This window comes from Pelodiscus sinensis, chromosome 4, assembly GCF_052426305.1.
Source record: "Pelodiscus sinensis isolate ZL-2025 chromosome 4, ASM5242630v1, whole genome shotgun sequence".
Lineage (NCBI taxonomy): Eukaryota > Metazoa > Chordata > Testudines > Trionychidae > Pelodiscus > Pelodiscus sinensis.
The window spans coordinates 6,290,913-6,307,952 of NC_143055.1; the positions used below are offsets into that span (position 1 = coordinate 6,290,913).

The 17,040-nt window shown below is 43.3% G+C and overlaps 1 protein-coding gene across 2 annotated transcripts in view; it reads right to left on the minus strand.

The window, feature by feature from the left end:
• The window catches only part of ATRN (attractin), a 225,780-nt gene that overhangs the window by 25,996 nt on the left and 182,744 nt on the right, over positions 1-17,040 (minus strand). For both annotated transcript variants that reach the window (XM_075931018.2, XM_075931019.2), the window contains exon 27: positions 814-921. In XM_075931018.2, coding sequence (XP_075787133.2) covers positions 814-921 — 108 coding nt within the window. The remainder of the gene's footprint in view (positions 1-813; positions 922-17,040) is intronic.

Below are 17,040 nucleotides of genomic sequence, written 5' to 3' on the forward strand. Positions count from 1 at the left end.
CACAGAACAGAAAGCCAGGACTGGTGGCGGTAAACAAAGTTCATGGGACTGTAGGAAACTTGGCCACATCCATGAAATGTGGACATTCAGCTAACTAAAATCATTCCAGATCACAGGTATTGCCAGACCAGAAAGTGATGAACTAGAGAAGTACAACCTGCACTAGACAGACAAATTATACCCAGGAGAACTTAGCTTTGCTTTCTAGTTTATAGGTCTAATATCATAAATGTATCACAGCCATGATCTCTCTTATTCTTCAACTTCTCTTTGAAGAACTGTAGAAAAATGCCATGTTAAAAGACAATTACAACATACTGCATCTGACTGTATTCCAGATGGGAGAGGCGGTTATTTTGTGATTCTCACATCCTTCCTACTTTGTATGCATCACATTTTGTTGTGAACATTTATTTGCATCAAAAAATACATTTATATCTTGACAGAATTCAAAGACAATTACTCTTCTGTTCCTTTTGAGAGACCTCACAAAAACGGTTTCTATTTGCAGCACCTACAGCTATTTCCAGCCAACTGTTCTGCTGTGTTAAACTGTATCCTTCTTCATTAAAAGCATACACCCTAAAAATTGGTATAACTTTTATTTAAACCTGTGTAGTCCAAAAGATTTAAATGCATAACCTAAAGGCACAAAATTAAGTCAAAACAAGACATGATGGCTTTCAAGTGCTTAGTTTCCTACAGGTTGTGAATAAGCAGCAGATTTCACATTACTACTTTATCCACAGCTGAGAACAAACATCCATGAAGATTAATTACAGGTTGGACCATCCAAACAGCATGAACTCTCACCTTTATGCTTCCTCCAATGAGATCAGGCGGCTCTTCATCTGTTTCTAAGGCAACATTGATGGAGGCAAAAGGACGGCTAGCCATCTGTTGCATCTCACGTAGTAGTTGCTAGTGAATAAACACAGAGGTATTAATACACTGTTCCAACATAAAGAATACAAAAATGTTCAACAGATTTTACTGAATGTGGAAAGATATGGACTCCAGCATGCAAACTCTTCATAACAAACTCCTGATGCTTTCTCTGGGCATAAAGAGGATTCAAGGGAACCTGGTGTGAATAATTACTAAATAAAACCAATGGCATAAACGTAAACAGATCTAAATCACTCCAGTGTTGACCTTTTATATGTCTACACCAATCAGACAACTGCCAACGTACTTAACATATTAGTATACCACATATTAACATTAAACAGTCCCGTGTATTACTCTCAACACTCCAAATAGCTCTCTGAACAGCAAGCCTAGCTTGCAGGAATGTGTTTTATTAAAATAAAATGCCCATTTCTGGATAAATTATTAGAATCCCCTAAAACACAAGAGGCATCTTTTATTGTTCTCTTTGTGAAGCTGAATTTCAGTGTTATGGTTCTCTGTCAAACACAGCATGGCAGTCTCCACATAGTAGAGCTTGAAACTACAGTTCCAACTGTAGCTTAGCTTTAGTAGGAAAAGATATCCTTTTCAGTTCCTGTGGTTAAAAATCCCTTGCACTCACTGCAAAGTAATGAGATCTAGGTGTCACGCATCAATTCCAGCAAGAATGGGAACAATGGGACACACTGCCTGTTAACAATCAGTGATATAACATATTGGAAACAAACAGCACCAGCCACTTAAAGATCAGAATGTTGATTTAGGGATTTAAAGACTAACAAGATGGTTTATTAGATGATGAGCTTTCGTGGGCCAGACCCACTTCCTCAGATCAAATAGTGGAAGAAACTAGTCACAACCATATATACCAAAGGATACAATTTAAAAAAATGAACACATATGAAAAGGACAAATCACATTTCAGAACAGGAGGGGGATGCAGTGGGGGGGGGGGGGTAGGAAGGAAGGTAAGTGTCTGTGAATTGATGATATTAGAGGTGGGGAGAGTGGGATGTCTGTGAGCTAATGGTATTAGAGGTGATAATTGGGGAAGCTATCTTGGTAATGGGTAAGATAGTTTGCGTATTTGTTCATTCCTTCCCGGAGAGTGTCGAATTTTAACATGAATGACAGTTCAGAGGATTCTCTTTCAAGTGCAGATGTAAAAGGTCTTTGTAGCAGAATGCAGGTGATTAAGTCATCGAGAGAGTGTCCTTTCTGGTTAAAATGGCAAGAAACCGGTTTTTCTTTGTGATCTTGTCTGATATCTGTTTTGCATCAAGATCATCAATTCACAGACACTTACCTTCCTTCCCCCCCCCCCCCCCGCATCCCCCTCCTGTTCTGAAATGTGATTTGTCCTTTTCATGTGTGTTCATTTTTTTTAATTGTATCCTTTGGTATATATGGTTGTGACTATTTTCTTCCACTATTTGATCTGAGGAAGTGGGTCTGGCCCACGAAAGCTCATCATCTAATAAACCATCTTGTTAGTCTTTAAAGTGCTACATTGTCCTGCATTTTGCTTCAGCTACTCCAGACTAACACGGCTACATTTCTATCACGATTTAGGGATTGTACAGCAATGGGTATTGCACTTTTGTATTACTATTACTTGTCATTCACTCTACTATAACTACTACTTCTAATTCCAAAGCAATTTTGCAGATACCTGGAACAATACAGTATCATCACTCACTCTCCACGGCGTGGTCCTGTCCCTCCAGATGGTGTCTCACCATCTAGTTGGTAGTTGGCCTCCAGGTCTAACTGACTTTGGTTGTACCTGTATTATTTTAATTGGCATCCCCTCATCTGTCTTTTGCAGTGTCCTCAGCATCCTAATCTTTTCTATTGCAGCCAATCCTGTATTCCGATTTCACATCCTACCCTCTTTCTAACTTAGTCTTAAAATCATTTCACTATACAACTGTCACCTTCTGAAGAACTTATCTGTACTGCCTCCAGCCTTCTCATGTCTGTTCATTTAATGTGGCTGTCTCCAGAGTAATACTGTTATATGACTATATGGTCTGGAACAAAGTCAAGTATAATCTGCAACTGTGAGCTCTTCCATACCCGGCCAATATTGTCTCCTCTATGACACCAAAGGAAGTTTGTACCACTACTAGAACAGTCGGGTCTGGAGCCAACAGGGTTCTAACATTCAAGAGTATAATACATTAGCCATTATCCAAAATGCATGACCATTTCCGTTTGACAGGCCTGACTCAAATGAGCAGACAGTCCTTTAGTCACATAATTTCCGTATTTTTCTTCAACAGCGCACCTCCTTCTGTCCCTCTTCCTCTCTCATCCAGCTGATTCCTGATCAACTCATTCATTGCCGACTGATGTTAAACACTTCCTTGTTTTCCATCTCACTTCTACTCTGCCATTCCCTCTCACAGACAGACAAGAAGTGGATACAGCGCTTCTCATATGCAGGCCACTCAGCAGTGATCAATAATCTCTGCTACCTCGTCTGGTTTCAGTTTGGTGCTTTATGTGGAGAGTTGTTTTACTGCAGTTCTCAATGGACAGGAGTCCACATCGTACAAATCATCACTGGGTTTTGCATTCTTCCTGGCAGGATCAACAAAGGCACCAAAGACCACATGGGAGACTCAAAGACCCCTTCATCCTAGACTTGAGATATACTGTACTCCTGGGGGAATTCTGTGCCACTGCGTAATGCAGAATTTCATTCTTCTCATGCAAAATTAGGGCTGCAATACTTCTGGTTGCCATGACAGGCCGCTGGACTCTGGAGAGCCAAGTGAAGTGGTTCCTACTAAATGGAGTGCCCGGCCTGATGGAGATAGAGGAGTCACAAACTGGCTGCCCAGCTTAATCCTCATTCTCCCAGGGATAGGAGAGAGCATAGAAGACTCAATTCTTGCAAAGGGTGAGGAAGGGCAGGGCCGTACCATACCACTACCCGGGCGGGGAGATGAGACAGTAAAGAAATGAACTGAATGAAGACTGAGGGCACAGGTGTCTGGGATGGGGTCTCTCTGTGGTGGAGGAATGCAGGTGTCTGGGGTCTGGGAGTGTCTGGCTTTGAGGAAAGGGTAGCGTGGGTGGCCAGGCTTTGGGGGTGCCCCATGCTTGGACTTGCAAGTGGGTGAGTGTCTGAGCTTTGATGGGTGGGGAGTGCAAATGTCTGGGCTCTTGGGGCCCCAGGGGACCCACTCCAGTATCCCCAACTAGAACTGGGGTGTCACAGGATTTTGAAATAAATTACCAAAATAATTGAAACTGGAGCAATTACATTATGCTATTTTGACAAATCACAGACAGAATTTGTAGAATTTTAAAATTATGTACAGAATTTTTAAAATATTTTGGTGCAGAATTCCCCCAGGATGTGGTGAAGCTCAGACCACCATACCTCTTTTACGAACCGATGACTGGAATCCAGCACATTTCACCAACGCAACATTTGAAAAGGAAACAGCAAATTTTGGTCCAATTTCAAAAAGATTAGCAAAAGCAACAAGATACAGAACAACATTGATCCGAGGTATCACCACAAACAAAGGGAAATCCTAGAAATGAGATTTTGTGTGTCACTGATGCTGTTTTTTTACTACTTGCCAGGCAAACTCAGAAAAGGTCAGGAACCACTCACTGATCTACACTAAACCGTCAGAGTTTTAGAAAGAGCAAGATATAGCCAGCAGATCACACTACTAAAGCAAATGTGAAGCAGATTGCTGAGTAGCAGTTCCCATAATTATCCCCTTCAGCTATCATCAAGCGCTTTGCAGAATGGCTGTAAAATCAGAGAACAAGCTGTCCTGAAAAAGATGTCCAAAAGAAGAATGGACTAACTCTTAGCAGTGAGTTAGGGGAGGGGAAGGACAGGGCTGGAACATGACTCCTGTTGAAATCAGCAGAAACTTTATGGGATAAAATTATGGCAAAACAACTTCTAAGTGATATTACTGCCCACTTTTTCAGAAGAGAAGAAGGATTTAGCTTTGCAACTACCCGTCATTTCAGCAAAAGACAGTACCCCCCAGTATGTATAATCTGAGTACATGGAATACTGTATAAAAGCTAGGTACCAATGTCGGTTCTTACAACAAACGTTTAAGATGGAACCTCCCGTGTTTCAGGAGACTGACAGCTCCATCTAAGGAAAAGAAAGTCCCTTCAAAAGGCAACCCAAAGAACATAACCTAGCTACTTAAACTGCAGTGGTTGATGTTTGACAGTTCAGTTTGTGTGCAATTTAATGATATTGCCCTATGTACATATAAGAACATAAGAACAGCCGTACTGGGTCAGAACAAAGGTCCATCTAGCCCAGTATCCTGTCTGCCAACAGTGGCCAGCACCAGGTGCCCCAGAGAGAGGGAACACAACAGGTAATCCTCACGTGATCCCTCCCCTTTCATCCATCTCCTGACAAACAGATCCCTGATGTATAGACTAGTTGCTTTTTATATTTGTACAGTGTAAATCATGTAACAAAAAATAAGGTCCATTATAAAAATGGTTTTAGAATATTCTTCAATTAAAACCTTATTTTTCCCCCAAGAAAGAAACATTTTGTACACTTAACCTGTGTACGTATATCTCTGCTGAACGACCATCAATGTTGTTGAAGTTTTAATGACAGCTTTGCTCCAGAGCTAGGGATGTGCGTGTGGTGTGTGCTCTTATCTGGAGGGGGGGGGGGGGAATTCTAGTGAATTACTGGTGGTGGGAAACCATTTATTCAAGCAGCTGAAGAAGCTAGTGACACACTGCTGTGTGGATTACGGAACAGACCCAGACAAGAGGGCAGCAGATGAGAAGAGGAAGGTAACCACATTCCTTGTTTGCCAGACAGGCACTATGTGGGGTACACACAGGAACTGTCTGTGTATGTTTATTTAAGAGCACCTCACTTAAGGGACTGTCCAGTTTCTCATGTACTGCTATGTCTAATATAGAATCTTAATTTAACCTTTTGGGTTAAATTCTCTGGGTTGACTTTTTTCCCCTGACATGCTTTGCTGGGAGCCGTTAAAGTTCCAAGAGGGACACGTGGGAGGGGAGAGAGAGAAGGGTAGGGACACGCCCAAATCCCCACCTGTCCAACAGCTAGTAGCAGAGAGATGGTTCTGTTGGGTCTAAGTGAATAGGTATTAGAGCAGAACAAGGGCTCGGTAGGAAGTGTGGTAACCGGAATCAAGATGGTTGTACACTAATTAATTAAGAAGGGTGTTTTGGATTAGTTTAGACTCATTATTCCTGGCTGATCACATAGGAGCCACAGTGAGATACAGTACAAGTGAGAGGAGCATATACCGGTCAGGAGCGAGCTGATGATGTTTCAAACCACAGACAGTGAAAGGTTATTGAGCCAGGAACTATGGGGAACACCCTGACGTTCTTGGGTAAAGCTGAAGAGTGCTTGTTGAGACAGGCATTAGCTTGGGTCTGACCATGCCTGGCTAAGGCAGTCCCTACACTGTATGAGGAAGTGTTGGACAACTTGCTGAGGTACTGAAAGGGTTACACTCTTGAGAAAGCAGCGCAGGTCATTTGTGCTATGTACTGCGCTGTAGATTTGCTTGTAAAGGCCCAAGCTGTTGGGCAACAACGTTTGGAACAGGAACTGGAAAAGCTAAAATTGCAGCATGGAAGCTGGAAACGGGACATAAAAGTGGCTGTAGCACAAACAGAAATCAAGATTCAGCTGGTAACAGCTTTCTCTCATACATGTTCAGAAAGAAGAAGGAGTAGAGGTGAAAGAGGGGAGGAGCCCCAACCTGGGTTTCTGGCAGCCCAGCCAGTTGTGACGGTAAAAATGCCTCAGTCTTCATGGCAAAGACAAAAGGAGATAACTGACGGAAACCGAAAGACAGACACAGGCTAATCAACTGTGCTCTCTGACTACCAGAATGCGTTTGTCTTGGGTTTTGGAATAGGTGGCTAGAAAACATTTTGCCCTTGGAGATTTTAGACCCCCAATAATAACTTGTGCAGGCTCTATGGAAGCAACAGCTTTGCTGGCAGAAAATGACACACTGTTAAACAAGGGTAACAGAAATGGTGCTATCCAGAAGACCACTAGATACTCTCCGACCCCCTTTGAATGGAAAAGGAAGGCTGTGTTGACATATCAGAAGGAAGAAGAATCTTTTGTGTCTTATTCTACAAGGTTATGGCTGGTGTGCGCTTTGGCTGAAACAGGGAAAGAAACAGCTGATGGATTTGATTTGTGATTGTTTAGAGGATCTTGGATAGATTTAGATCAGGCTGGAGTGATTCCAATAGCTCAGAAGACAGAAAAGACAGTAAGTGGAACAGGTAGTAGTTTTTGAAAGGTAGTTTGTGTGGGTTTCCACAGCAATCAAGCAGGCTATGACGACTCCAACCACACCAATGTGGGACGAGGTAGCTGTAAAGAAATAGGACAAGGACAAGGACAGTATGGTAGAGGATGTGGAGCATCTAATGGAGGATTACTGTGAGCACCGGTATGAGCTCAGCTTTGGGAAAGGGGAGCAAATATATCCCATTTTGATGGGATGCCTTCAGAGACCTGACTAGCTGCTTTTAGTGATTTGATGGCAAAGAGAAGATTGCAGTCAACACTGCAGTAAGGAGTTACGACTCGTGAGATCATGGGAACATGTACAGAAGATCTGCTGGCGAGTTGGCAGCACTGCACTAGGGTGGCGCCACGTGTCAGTAGAAATGCCTATTGCAATCCTTAGCCAAACTGCAATTCCACATAATTGGTAAATCATATGTGGAAAAGGGGCTAGAAGGAAACAGATAATGGTTACTGGCCATAATTAATACAGAAGCCAAGGCAACTTGGAGTTAGTGCGGGAGGGTGTACAAAGGGTACATTATTCTTATGTTTAAGTCTTGTAATAAAAGGTATTACCAAAACACCTGCCATGAGTAGTACATCAAACTGAATTTCAAATAAATACAGTGGTTTGTAACAGCATAAGCAAAAAAAGCTATGTTGAAAATAAATTAAGGGAACAGTTAATTTGGCAGAAAGGCTAATTGGAAAAGAAAAAAACTGACGCAGGATCTAAACGCACAAGGAATGGTGGTCAACTGCAAAAGCCCCTGTCATTCCCTGATCTGGTTTGTACGGAAACTGAATGGCAGATGGTAATCCGTAATAATATCAAAGATATACCGTGCATACTCAAACTTAAGCCCATTTGTTTATAAGCCGACCCACCAAACGTACAGAAAAAAATGTTAAAAAGTCAATGACCCATTTATAAGCCGACTCCAGTGTACAGACTTCCATCCCCAGCTCGTCAGCATGAGCGCGGGCTGAGAGACGTGCAGGCTGCAGGCACGGAGCCTTTCAGCTGCCATTGGCTGCTGTTCGCTGTCCCCAGCCAATGGAGCGGAGAGGCTCCGTGCCTGCAGCCAGCAATAGGATCACAGTGGCAGCCGGGCAAGGCAGAACTCGTGCATTAGCCAACCTCCACTTTTCACAGCAGGATTTTGTTCCAAAAAAAGTCCGCTTATCGATGAGTATATACAGTAATTGTACATTTACCCCTATGGAAACCAAGCTTCCAACTGAAATGGCCAAAAGAGTGGTCAGGACTAAATAGTTCTCAGTACTAGACATTGTTAATTGTTTCTTTGTTAAGTTATTAACCTCTTCATTAAATTAAATATCAGACCATTATAGTCTCAGAGGAGTGGCTGTGTTAATCTGTATCTTCAAAAACAAGGAGGAGTCCTGTGATAGCTTAGATCAGGGGTGGGAAATAATTTTTTGCCAGGGGCCACTTCAGAAATTTTTGAAGTGGCCCCAGGGCTGCACCAGAAGGGGCGGAGCCTGAAGGGGAAGGGGTGTGGCCAGGATACTTCCCTGCTTCCCCACCCACAGACCATGATTGATCTGGAGGTGGGGGAGCACATGAAGTCTTTGCCCCGTCCCCCCGTCCCCTATCAGGAGTGCCGGACCATCAGATGCTGGACCATTGGAGTTTTACTGTATGTGGCCATTAGGTCCTGGTGAAGAGATACCTCTTAACCTTGAATTGTCTTTATTTCAGTGGTTGACTTTGTGGGATGGGCACACAACCCACCTTAATCCCTTTTAAACTATGCTTTAATTTATATCATAATTGATAGTGTTGAAAATCACTTGTGCCCTAAACAAACTCTTTAAGTCAAAATGCACTGTAACTTCACAATGTGATGTAATGAATATGCACAGCAGCTTGGAATGGCCAGTACTGATGTAACTTCATTTTTAAAGCAGTGGAATGCGCGCTAGACTAATTCATATCAAGCATTGCAAACTGAAGAGATGGCAGGGCAGTTGGCATGGAAATAGAGCCCAAGGCTTTGGTACAACAGGAGACTAAGACTGTCTGACAGGAACCGACTGAGCGTACAGCATGTGGCAGGGAAAAGAGGGTACAGTTTTAGTTATACTGTAATGTTTTAGTTTTTTTAACCCTTTTTTTTTTACCCTTTTCACTCAGTTCAGCTGCTGCCGCTGTTACCTTGTGACTCATTTTTTGCCAAAGTTCACTCACTAGGCTCTTGCCATTTTGATGCCGGACTATCAGGAGTGCTGGACTATTGGATGCCGGACTATTGGAGTTTTACTGCATCAAGAAAGGATGACAATTGGGGTGCCCCTCACATGGACCCAAGATACCAAGCAGATGCTGAAGAAGTACAGTGTTTCAGACCAGGGGCTGTAATTCTGAAAGCAACATCTACGTGAACTGACAGTGGCGGGGAAACCCATGTTAATACAGGAGTGCTGATCAGAGAAGGAAGAGCATGAGAAATTTGGGAAACTGTTCAAGGGTCTTGAAATGGCAGAGGATGGCATGAGAAAGCGAAAAACGGCTAACTAGGTTGCGGGGTTGATTTAATAACATAAGACAAGATGTATTTATTCTGGGCAACAAAAGCTTGTTCATTATATTAAGAGTAATAAACCAGTCCCCAGTTTCTGTGTAATCATCCTGTTACCATCAATCTAAAGAAACAACCTAGTACTGAATCTATCCCCTCCTGGGACTCGCATGGCTTCTTGAAAGGGAAATCAATTCTTCTAGGAAAAGGCGGCAAACTTTGCAGATGATAATCAACTGCTCAAGACAGTTAAGACCCTATCCTAGAATGCATCCTGGAACACTCAAAGAACTGATAGAGGAGGTATCTGAGCCTCTAAGCTATCATCTTTGGAAAATCATGGGAGACAGGAGAGATTCCAGAAGACCAGAAAAGGGCAACTATAGTGCCCATTTATAAAAAGGGAAATAAGAACAACCCAGGAAACTACAGACCAGTTAGTTTAATTTCTGTGCCAGGGAAGATAATGGAGCAAGTAATTAAGGAAATCATCTGTAAACACTTGGAAGGTGGTAAGGTGATAGGAAACAGCCAGCATGGATTTGTAAAGAATGAATCATGTCAAACCAATCTGATACCTTTCTTTGATAGGCTAACGAGTCTTGTGGATAAGGGAGAAGCGGTGGATGTGGTATACCTAGACTTTAGTAAGGCATTTGATACGATCTCACATGATTCTTATCAATAAACTAGGCAAATACAACTTAGATGGGGCTACTATAAGGTGGGTGCATAACTGGCTGGATAACAGTTCTCAGAGAGTATTTATAAATGGTTCACAATCCTGCTGGAAAGGCATAACAAGTGGGGTTCTGCAGGGGTCTGTTTTGGGACTGGCTCTGTTCAAAATCTTCATCAATGATTTAGATATTGGCATAGAGAGGATGCATATTAAGTTTGCAGATGATATCAAGCTGGGAGGGGTTGCGACTGCTCTGGAGGATAGGGTCATCATTCAAAATGATCTGGACAAATTGGAGAAATGGTCTGAGGTAAACAGGATGAAGTTTAATAAAGACAAATGTAAAGTGCTCCACTTAGGAAGGAACAATCAGTTTCACACACAGAAAAAAAGAAGAGATTTCAGATTGTGCAAGCAGCATCCAACTGCTGACTATATCTTAACCGGACAGCTCCTATTTCCTATCACACGCTACACAACATTTCGGGTCTTACCGCAGAAATCTGCAGTCCAACAAGCACCAACTCAATCACTCTCCGTTCTTAAAAAACGTCAGGCTTTCCTGGGGCAAAACTGAGGGCAACAGTGATGCAGAATGAAAATGTTTCCTTCTCTCACCTAGTCTTCGATAAATAGCTTCAATTCCAGTCCCACCAAACCAAGTACAGTAAAACCCCAATAGCCCAACATCCAGTTGTCTGACACTCCTGATAATCCGGCATCAGCTGGAACCTGGAATTGCTCAGGTCAGCTGTTCTCACGGCTGGGCCGCTGTGAGCTGCATGTGCGCTCACGGCCCGTGCTATTGCACTCACAGTCCCCAGCGCACACAGTGTCCAGCCTACACGTGCTAGTAGCCAGCCGCTGAGCATAGGCAGCTGCTTCGGGACCGGACATAAGGTTGGGGGAAAAGAAGGATTGGGTGACAGCAGGGAGGGGAGATTTGGCTCTGGGGAAGGGGAGGGAGTGGGATTGAGTTGCGCACGGAGTCCTAGTCACTTCATTGAAAAGCCGGCTGCTCAGAGCACGTGCCCCAGCACTTGGAGGGAGACGCGCGTCTGTACCAGTGGCTCCGGGACCTGAGCATAAGGTGTGTGTGTGGGGGGGGGGGGGTTGGGGGGGAGTATGCCCCCTTATAGTACCTCCTGGTACTCCGGCATATCCGATATTCCGGCACCACCTAGGTCTCAAAGGTGCCGTATTATCGGACGTCTACTGTAGGATGCCCAGGTGAAAAATATTCAAACCTTTCTGACCTTTCCTCAAAGCCTAGCACAGCATCTAATAATCAACTAATCAGCGTATAGTCACCACAAATGGCCTGTGTGAACCAGTGCCTTCCCATTGGTACAGGGAGGTTGGCAGTTGTTTGCCAAGGTGATTTAACCTTCTAGCTAAGGCTCCTAAATCCACCCCTTTTGGGTACCAAATCCAACCAGTCTTCAACCCTGCTCCTTAGCTCCATGACAGCCCTCCTGGGCCAGGACACCTTTAGCCCAGCCTCCAAACTCAGCTGGCAGCTTTAAGGAGGGGCAGACGCATTCAGCAGATAGACCACCTGGGAGCTACCCTGCTCCAGGACTTATTACAGGAGCCAATCTGCATGCTGTGACTCTGCCCATCTTTCCCCAAGATCTCCTGCAGGAGTAGTCCTGCTACCATCATTTAGTCTGGGCCACAGGCTGGCTTTTATCATCACCTGATACCTAGCTAGCCAGCTTTAGCTCAGCGCTATCTGAGCCATCATGGATGAAGCTACTCCCCAATTTGTCTTAAAGAACCAGACCAATCCCTGACAGACTGAGTTTGAATGCACACAGAATTGCATCCATGTATTTTAGGCTCTTAGAAATATAAAATGTGTAGCTACAATTAAGACATGGGGGTTGATTCAAACTCTGAATACACATGCTTAATTTGGCATCTGTTTATGTGAATACACAAATACCTATTTTTGTACAAACACAGCAGGTGTTACCCTACGTTGGTTAGGCATGCCCCCATGTACATGTTCTGTAGCACAGTGCTTCTCAACCAGTGGTATGATCTCTCATCGGGGTACTCGAGAGAAGTCTTGGGGGGTACGTCAACACAACTGAAATTTGGAGAAAACTGAATTTTTGTTTTAAGCTTTACAGCGTTTTATTATTTTTGTACTTTTTGCACCCAAAAATTTCATCACACACCCCGCTACGATTAAGTTGTTTAAACAAATGAGTTGCAATGGTAGAAAAAAAACTGCGTATGTCTGAAAACTGTAGGTACTGGGGGTACTTATAAATATTGTTGAAGGGGTACTCTCTAAAAAAAAAAATTGAGAAACACTGTTGTATCACATGCTTAACTCTGAAAAATGTGTCTCAGTGTGTCTTTAAATCCTGCTCAGAGTTCTGATTCAATACCGCGTGCTAGAGTTAAGAGTTTCCAGGCTATTGACAGTCAGCCTTTAAAATTAATTCTAAAAATAGCCTGTAAATAGGATACAGATAAATGCAGAGATACATAATATATAACCACCCTACTGAGAAGAGTGCGTTTTTCAGAAGTAAGCGAACAGCATCATTTGGCTACAATTGTGTTAGGGACTAATGCACGTCAACAAATAAATTTTTGCAGGCACTTTCATCACTGAAAATTAAGTTTTTAAGTCCCTGGAGCAGTGTTTGTATTAATGTTAGCTAATTAGTTTTTTAACTGACTTTCTTAAAAAAAGAAGAGGAGGGAATTAATGTCCAAATGCTTCTCACCAGGCGTTTCCACGCTTCAAATTATAACAAACCTAGCAAGGAAAGCTGCTGGGAACTCGTCTCATGCTGAAACGACAGTGCATCTTTACTTAATCAATCCTGGATTAAAAAAGGTATTTATCATAATCATGCCCAATGGGAAAGGATACAAAAGCTGACCTTTAATAAGCCAACTTAAGATGTTTTTAAGAAGGAAGAGAGGTGCATGGAACGTACAAAATACAAGATAATACAAAGACAAGCTAACATCTTTGATTAACGCATTTGAAACACTGCATGAAACACTGTACACCTGTCACTCATTTTCCAAATGGTCAAATTAGACACTTGTACTGAAGACTCCAGTTGTCAGAGAAAAATCTATTCCTCTGAAAGTGCAATGGGCTGAATGAAAAAAAGTTCTGCTCTTGCTAGAGTTAAACTCTCACCCCAGGGTGGGACGCTGGGATACAGCTCTCTTCCGGTTTATATCACAGGCAGCTCTTACTTTTTCATCAATACCCCAGAGCAACACATCACCTAGGAGCTTATATCTGGATTGCATCAAAGCTGCAAGTATTAAAAAGGATGGTGCCACTGTAGGTCTGAGTTCTTTCAATTGCCACTATGGTATATGCAAACCAGAAACTGACATGTATAAATGATCAACCATAACTAGCCACCTGCAAGTTCTACTGCGGCTGAGCTATTCGGGCACACAAACTGACTCTCCTTGCACATAAAATCAGCCTTCAGTCTATTCTTTAACCTCTCTGGACATTAATAATTTTTGCTGGTCTCTCTATAACCTCCCTCGTTTCTCCTACATGTTCTTAAAATGGTGACCAAACCCCAACACCGTACTTAAGTGAAGATTACTTAATATTTATGTAGGGGTGGAGCTCAAGAGCCACAACCAGACGGGGTGACCACATCTTGAATACTGGGTGCAAACGGGGGCGTACCACGTGTTTAGAAAGAGGCAATATGATATTTTGGGGGGGGGAAGAGGATATGCTGGATTAAAGATTTTGCAGACCAGGGAGAGTGCTGAGGGGTCTGGGCTTCAAAGAGTGGGGTACTTACCTGTCACCCTCCTCCTAGGGAAGACACGCTCCCACCGCTTCCAGGCACCACCACCCTGCTGCTAAGGTAGAGGCACATAAAAGCCTCAGGGGAAGCAGTCCTGCAAGTAGCCATTCCTTAAGCTGGGGTGGGGAAGGGAGAGGGGAGGACAGCAGCAGTGTTTACAGAGCCACTTCCACCTCCACACCATGGCTACGTGTACACTGGCATGATATTCCGGAAATACTTTTAACAGAAAAGGTTTTCCATTAAAAGTATTTCCAGAAAAGCGCGTCTAGATTGGTCCCGGAGTTATCGTCATAATGATGCGCTTTTGCACCCGGAGCTGCCATGGCTGGCTCAGATGGCTGCTGGGCAGGGCAGGGGCGCCGTGACAGACCTCAGGTCGCAGGTCTGAGGCACGCTCCTGCCACATGCGCTCAACAGCCTTTGAGCTCTTTAAGAACTCGGGTTACCAGGAAGTCCGCGGCTCCTATGGGGTCTCCAGGCGTCCAAACCGCTTTTTTCCGTTTATTCTGCTTTTTCGGAAAAGCGTTAGCTAGCTGTCTACACTGGCCCTTTTGCGCAACAGTTTTTCGGAAAAAGGACTTTTGCCCGAACGGGAGCGGCAAAGCTTTTCTGGAAAAGCGGCTGACTTTGCACAGTAGATCGTCATTGCTTTTGTGGAAAATCAAGCGGCCAGTGTAGACAGCTGGCAAGTTTTTCCGGAAAAGCGGCTGATTTTCCGGAAAATCTTGCCAGTCTAGACACAGCACATGGGTGTTTCCAGAACAGGGACAACTGGAGTGTAGAGGTTTAAGAAGGAGAACGGGGAGAGGATGAACTCACCAACGCTCAGTGATGGGTTTCAAGAAAAGAAGTCTCAGAGGGGTTGCTATGTAAGTCTGACTCAAGATCATCTCATCTGAGGAAATGGGTTTTTCCCATGAAAGCTCATGATATTAGCTATATTTTTTTGTTAGACTCTGAGGTGCCGCAAGGCTACTCACTTTCAAGAAGAGAATGGTTTGGTAGTGTCACAGACACCTGGAGTGATCAAAAAGGCTGAGGATGAAGAACTGGCCCTGAAATTTAACTGGAAATAAGTCACTGGAGCCCCCGTTGAGAGTTGTTTCCCAGTGGGGAGAGAGAGAGCGCACATGCATACTGGGCAGGTGGGGAGTTGGGGGACTGTAGAAGCCACACTGAAGGAGATAAGGAATGGAATTGAAGCTTGGAATTGAAGACCATAGTTACAGATGGACGTACTAATCTTACAATACCAAAATCATATTTTGTGCATTTTCTCTATCACTACTTGATACATCTTAACATGTCGCTTTCCAAAAGGCATGTAAAAAAGACAAATGATTTCACATACCTAATAGCCTACCATGATTCATTTCATTCTAAGCCTACTAAAAGTGGCCTATTTCCCTCTTTAAAGTGTCTAAAAATATTTAGTTAAGCTGTTCACTGGAGAGAAAATAAGTGCACACTTTACAACCCTCTATCTTCGCTTTTCTAGCCCTACATAACAAAAAAGATACGTAACTGCATGCAGACTCCATATTTTTATTCCAAAACACATTTCAAGTGATGCCTTTAATTTGCTAGGAAAAATAATTCACACCCCAAAGACACTTCTTGGCTTCCACGAGGCTGATGCAAGTCAGTTCTGACATGTGCACATGGCTGGTCACAGAGGATTAGAGGTAGGCACTCCTCGTTTTCATTTTTTGACTGTGTATTCAAGGGTCTCAGAATATCTTGGACCCGATTCTGAATTTGCACTGTAGTACTCACTCAAGAGAAGGTGATACAAAAGTATTTGGTTACAACCTGCAGTAGATGTTTTGCAATAAATCTACACTGTCCCTCCTAAAAGCCTGGAGATTAGGTATAGCGGCATTACTCCTCTACAAAGGTTCAAGCCATTTACTTTCTCTTCCAGCATGTAGCACTTGATTTATTTGAGGTAACTGCTACGTCTTCAACCTCTGTCCCCCTCCAAGAGGTTCAGCTTCTGCCACAATGTGTACCTCGACTAGGCAGAGCTATTAGTTGGGTCTGAGCAATATTTGCAGTTGATGTAAAATGACATCCAGCTAGGTACCATCTGCCTCATGCTGGTGATGACACCATGGAGTCTTAGAAGTTCATACAGAATGTTCATATGCAAATTAAAAAGAATGGGGAAAATCATCCACGTATTACTCCACAGGTGAACGCTCTGGAGACCAAGTAGTTGTGGCTCAGTTTCTGTAAGCATCCTGAAAATCAAGACTTGGCCTATTTCAGAAATTAACTGCATCTCAGAGGACTCAGTAACATGGCATGGTCTCAAAACAAAATACTTGGTTATTTTGCCTGAAACTGGGAGATTTTACATTGGGCGATAGACTGCAAGGTCTGCGGGGGCCAAAGATGGTTTCTTGAGTTGGCCAGATGATGGCAGGCTTTCCTTTTCAAAAACGACATTGACTATCTCTCAGAAGATCTCCTACTCTCGATACTCTTGGGTACACTTCAGGAGGTACAACAGGAATGGAACTGAACTGCCCATGGTGACTCAGCTTTCATTACATTTTAGAACGTCCTGCTCCAATAAGGTACTCTGAAGGGGGAAGTGTGTGTTTTCTGGCTTGTATTTGTCGAAGACTGTACCAAGTAATCCTCTGCAAGCAGACATTCAGCTCTGAGGGCAGTTGAGACTGAACAGGATTTTCCATTTGGGAAAACACTAAAAGATGGATTTTAGCTGCTGTAATGGAATCAAAATGCAGGACA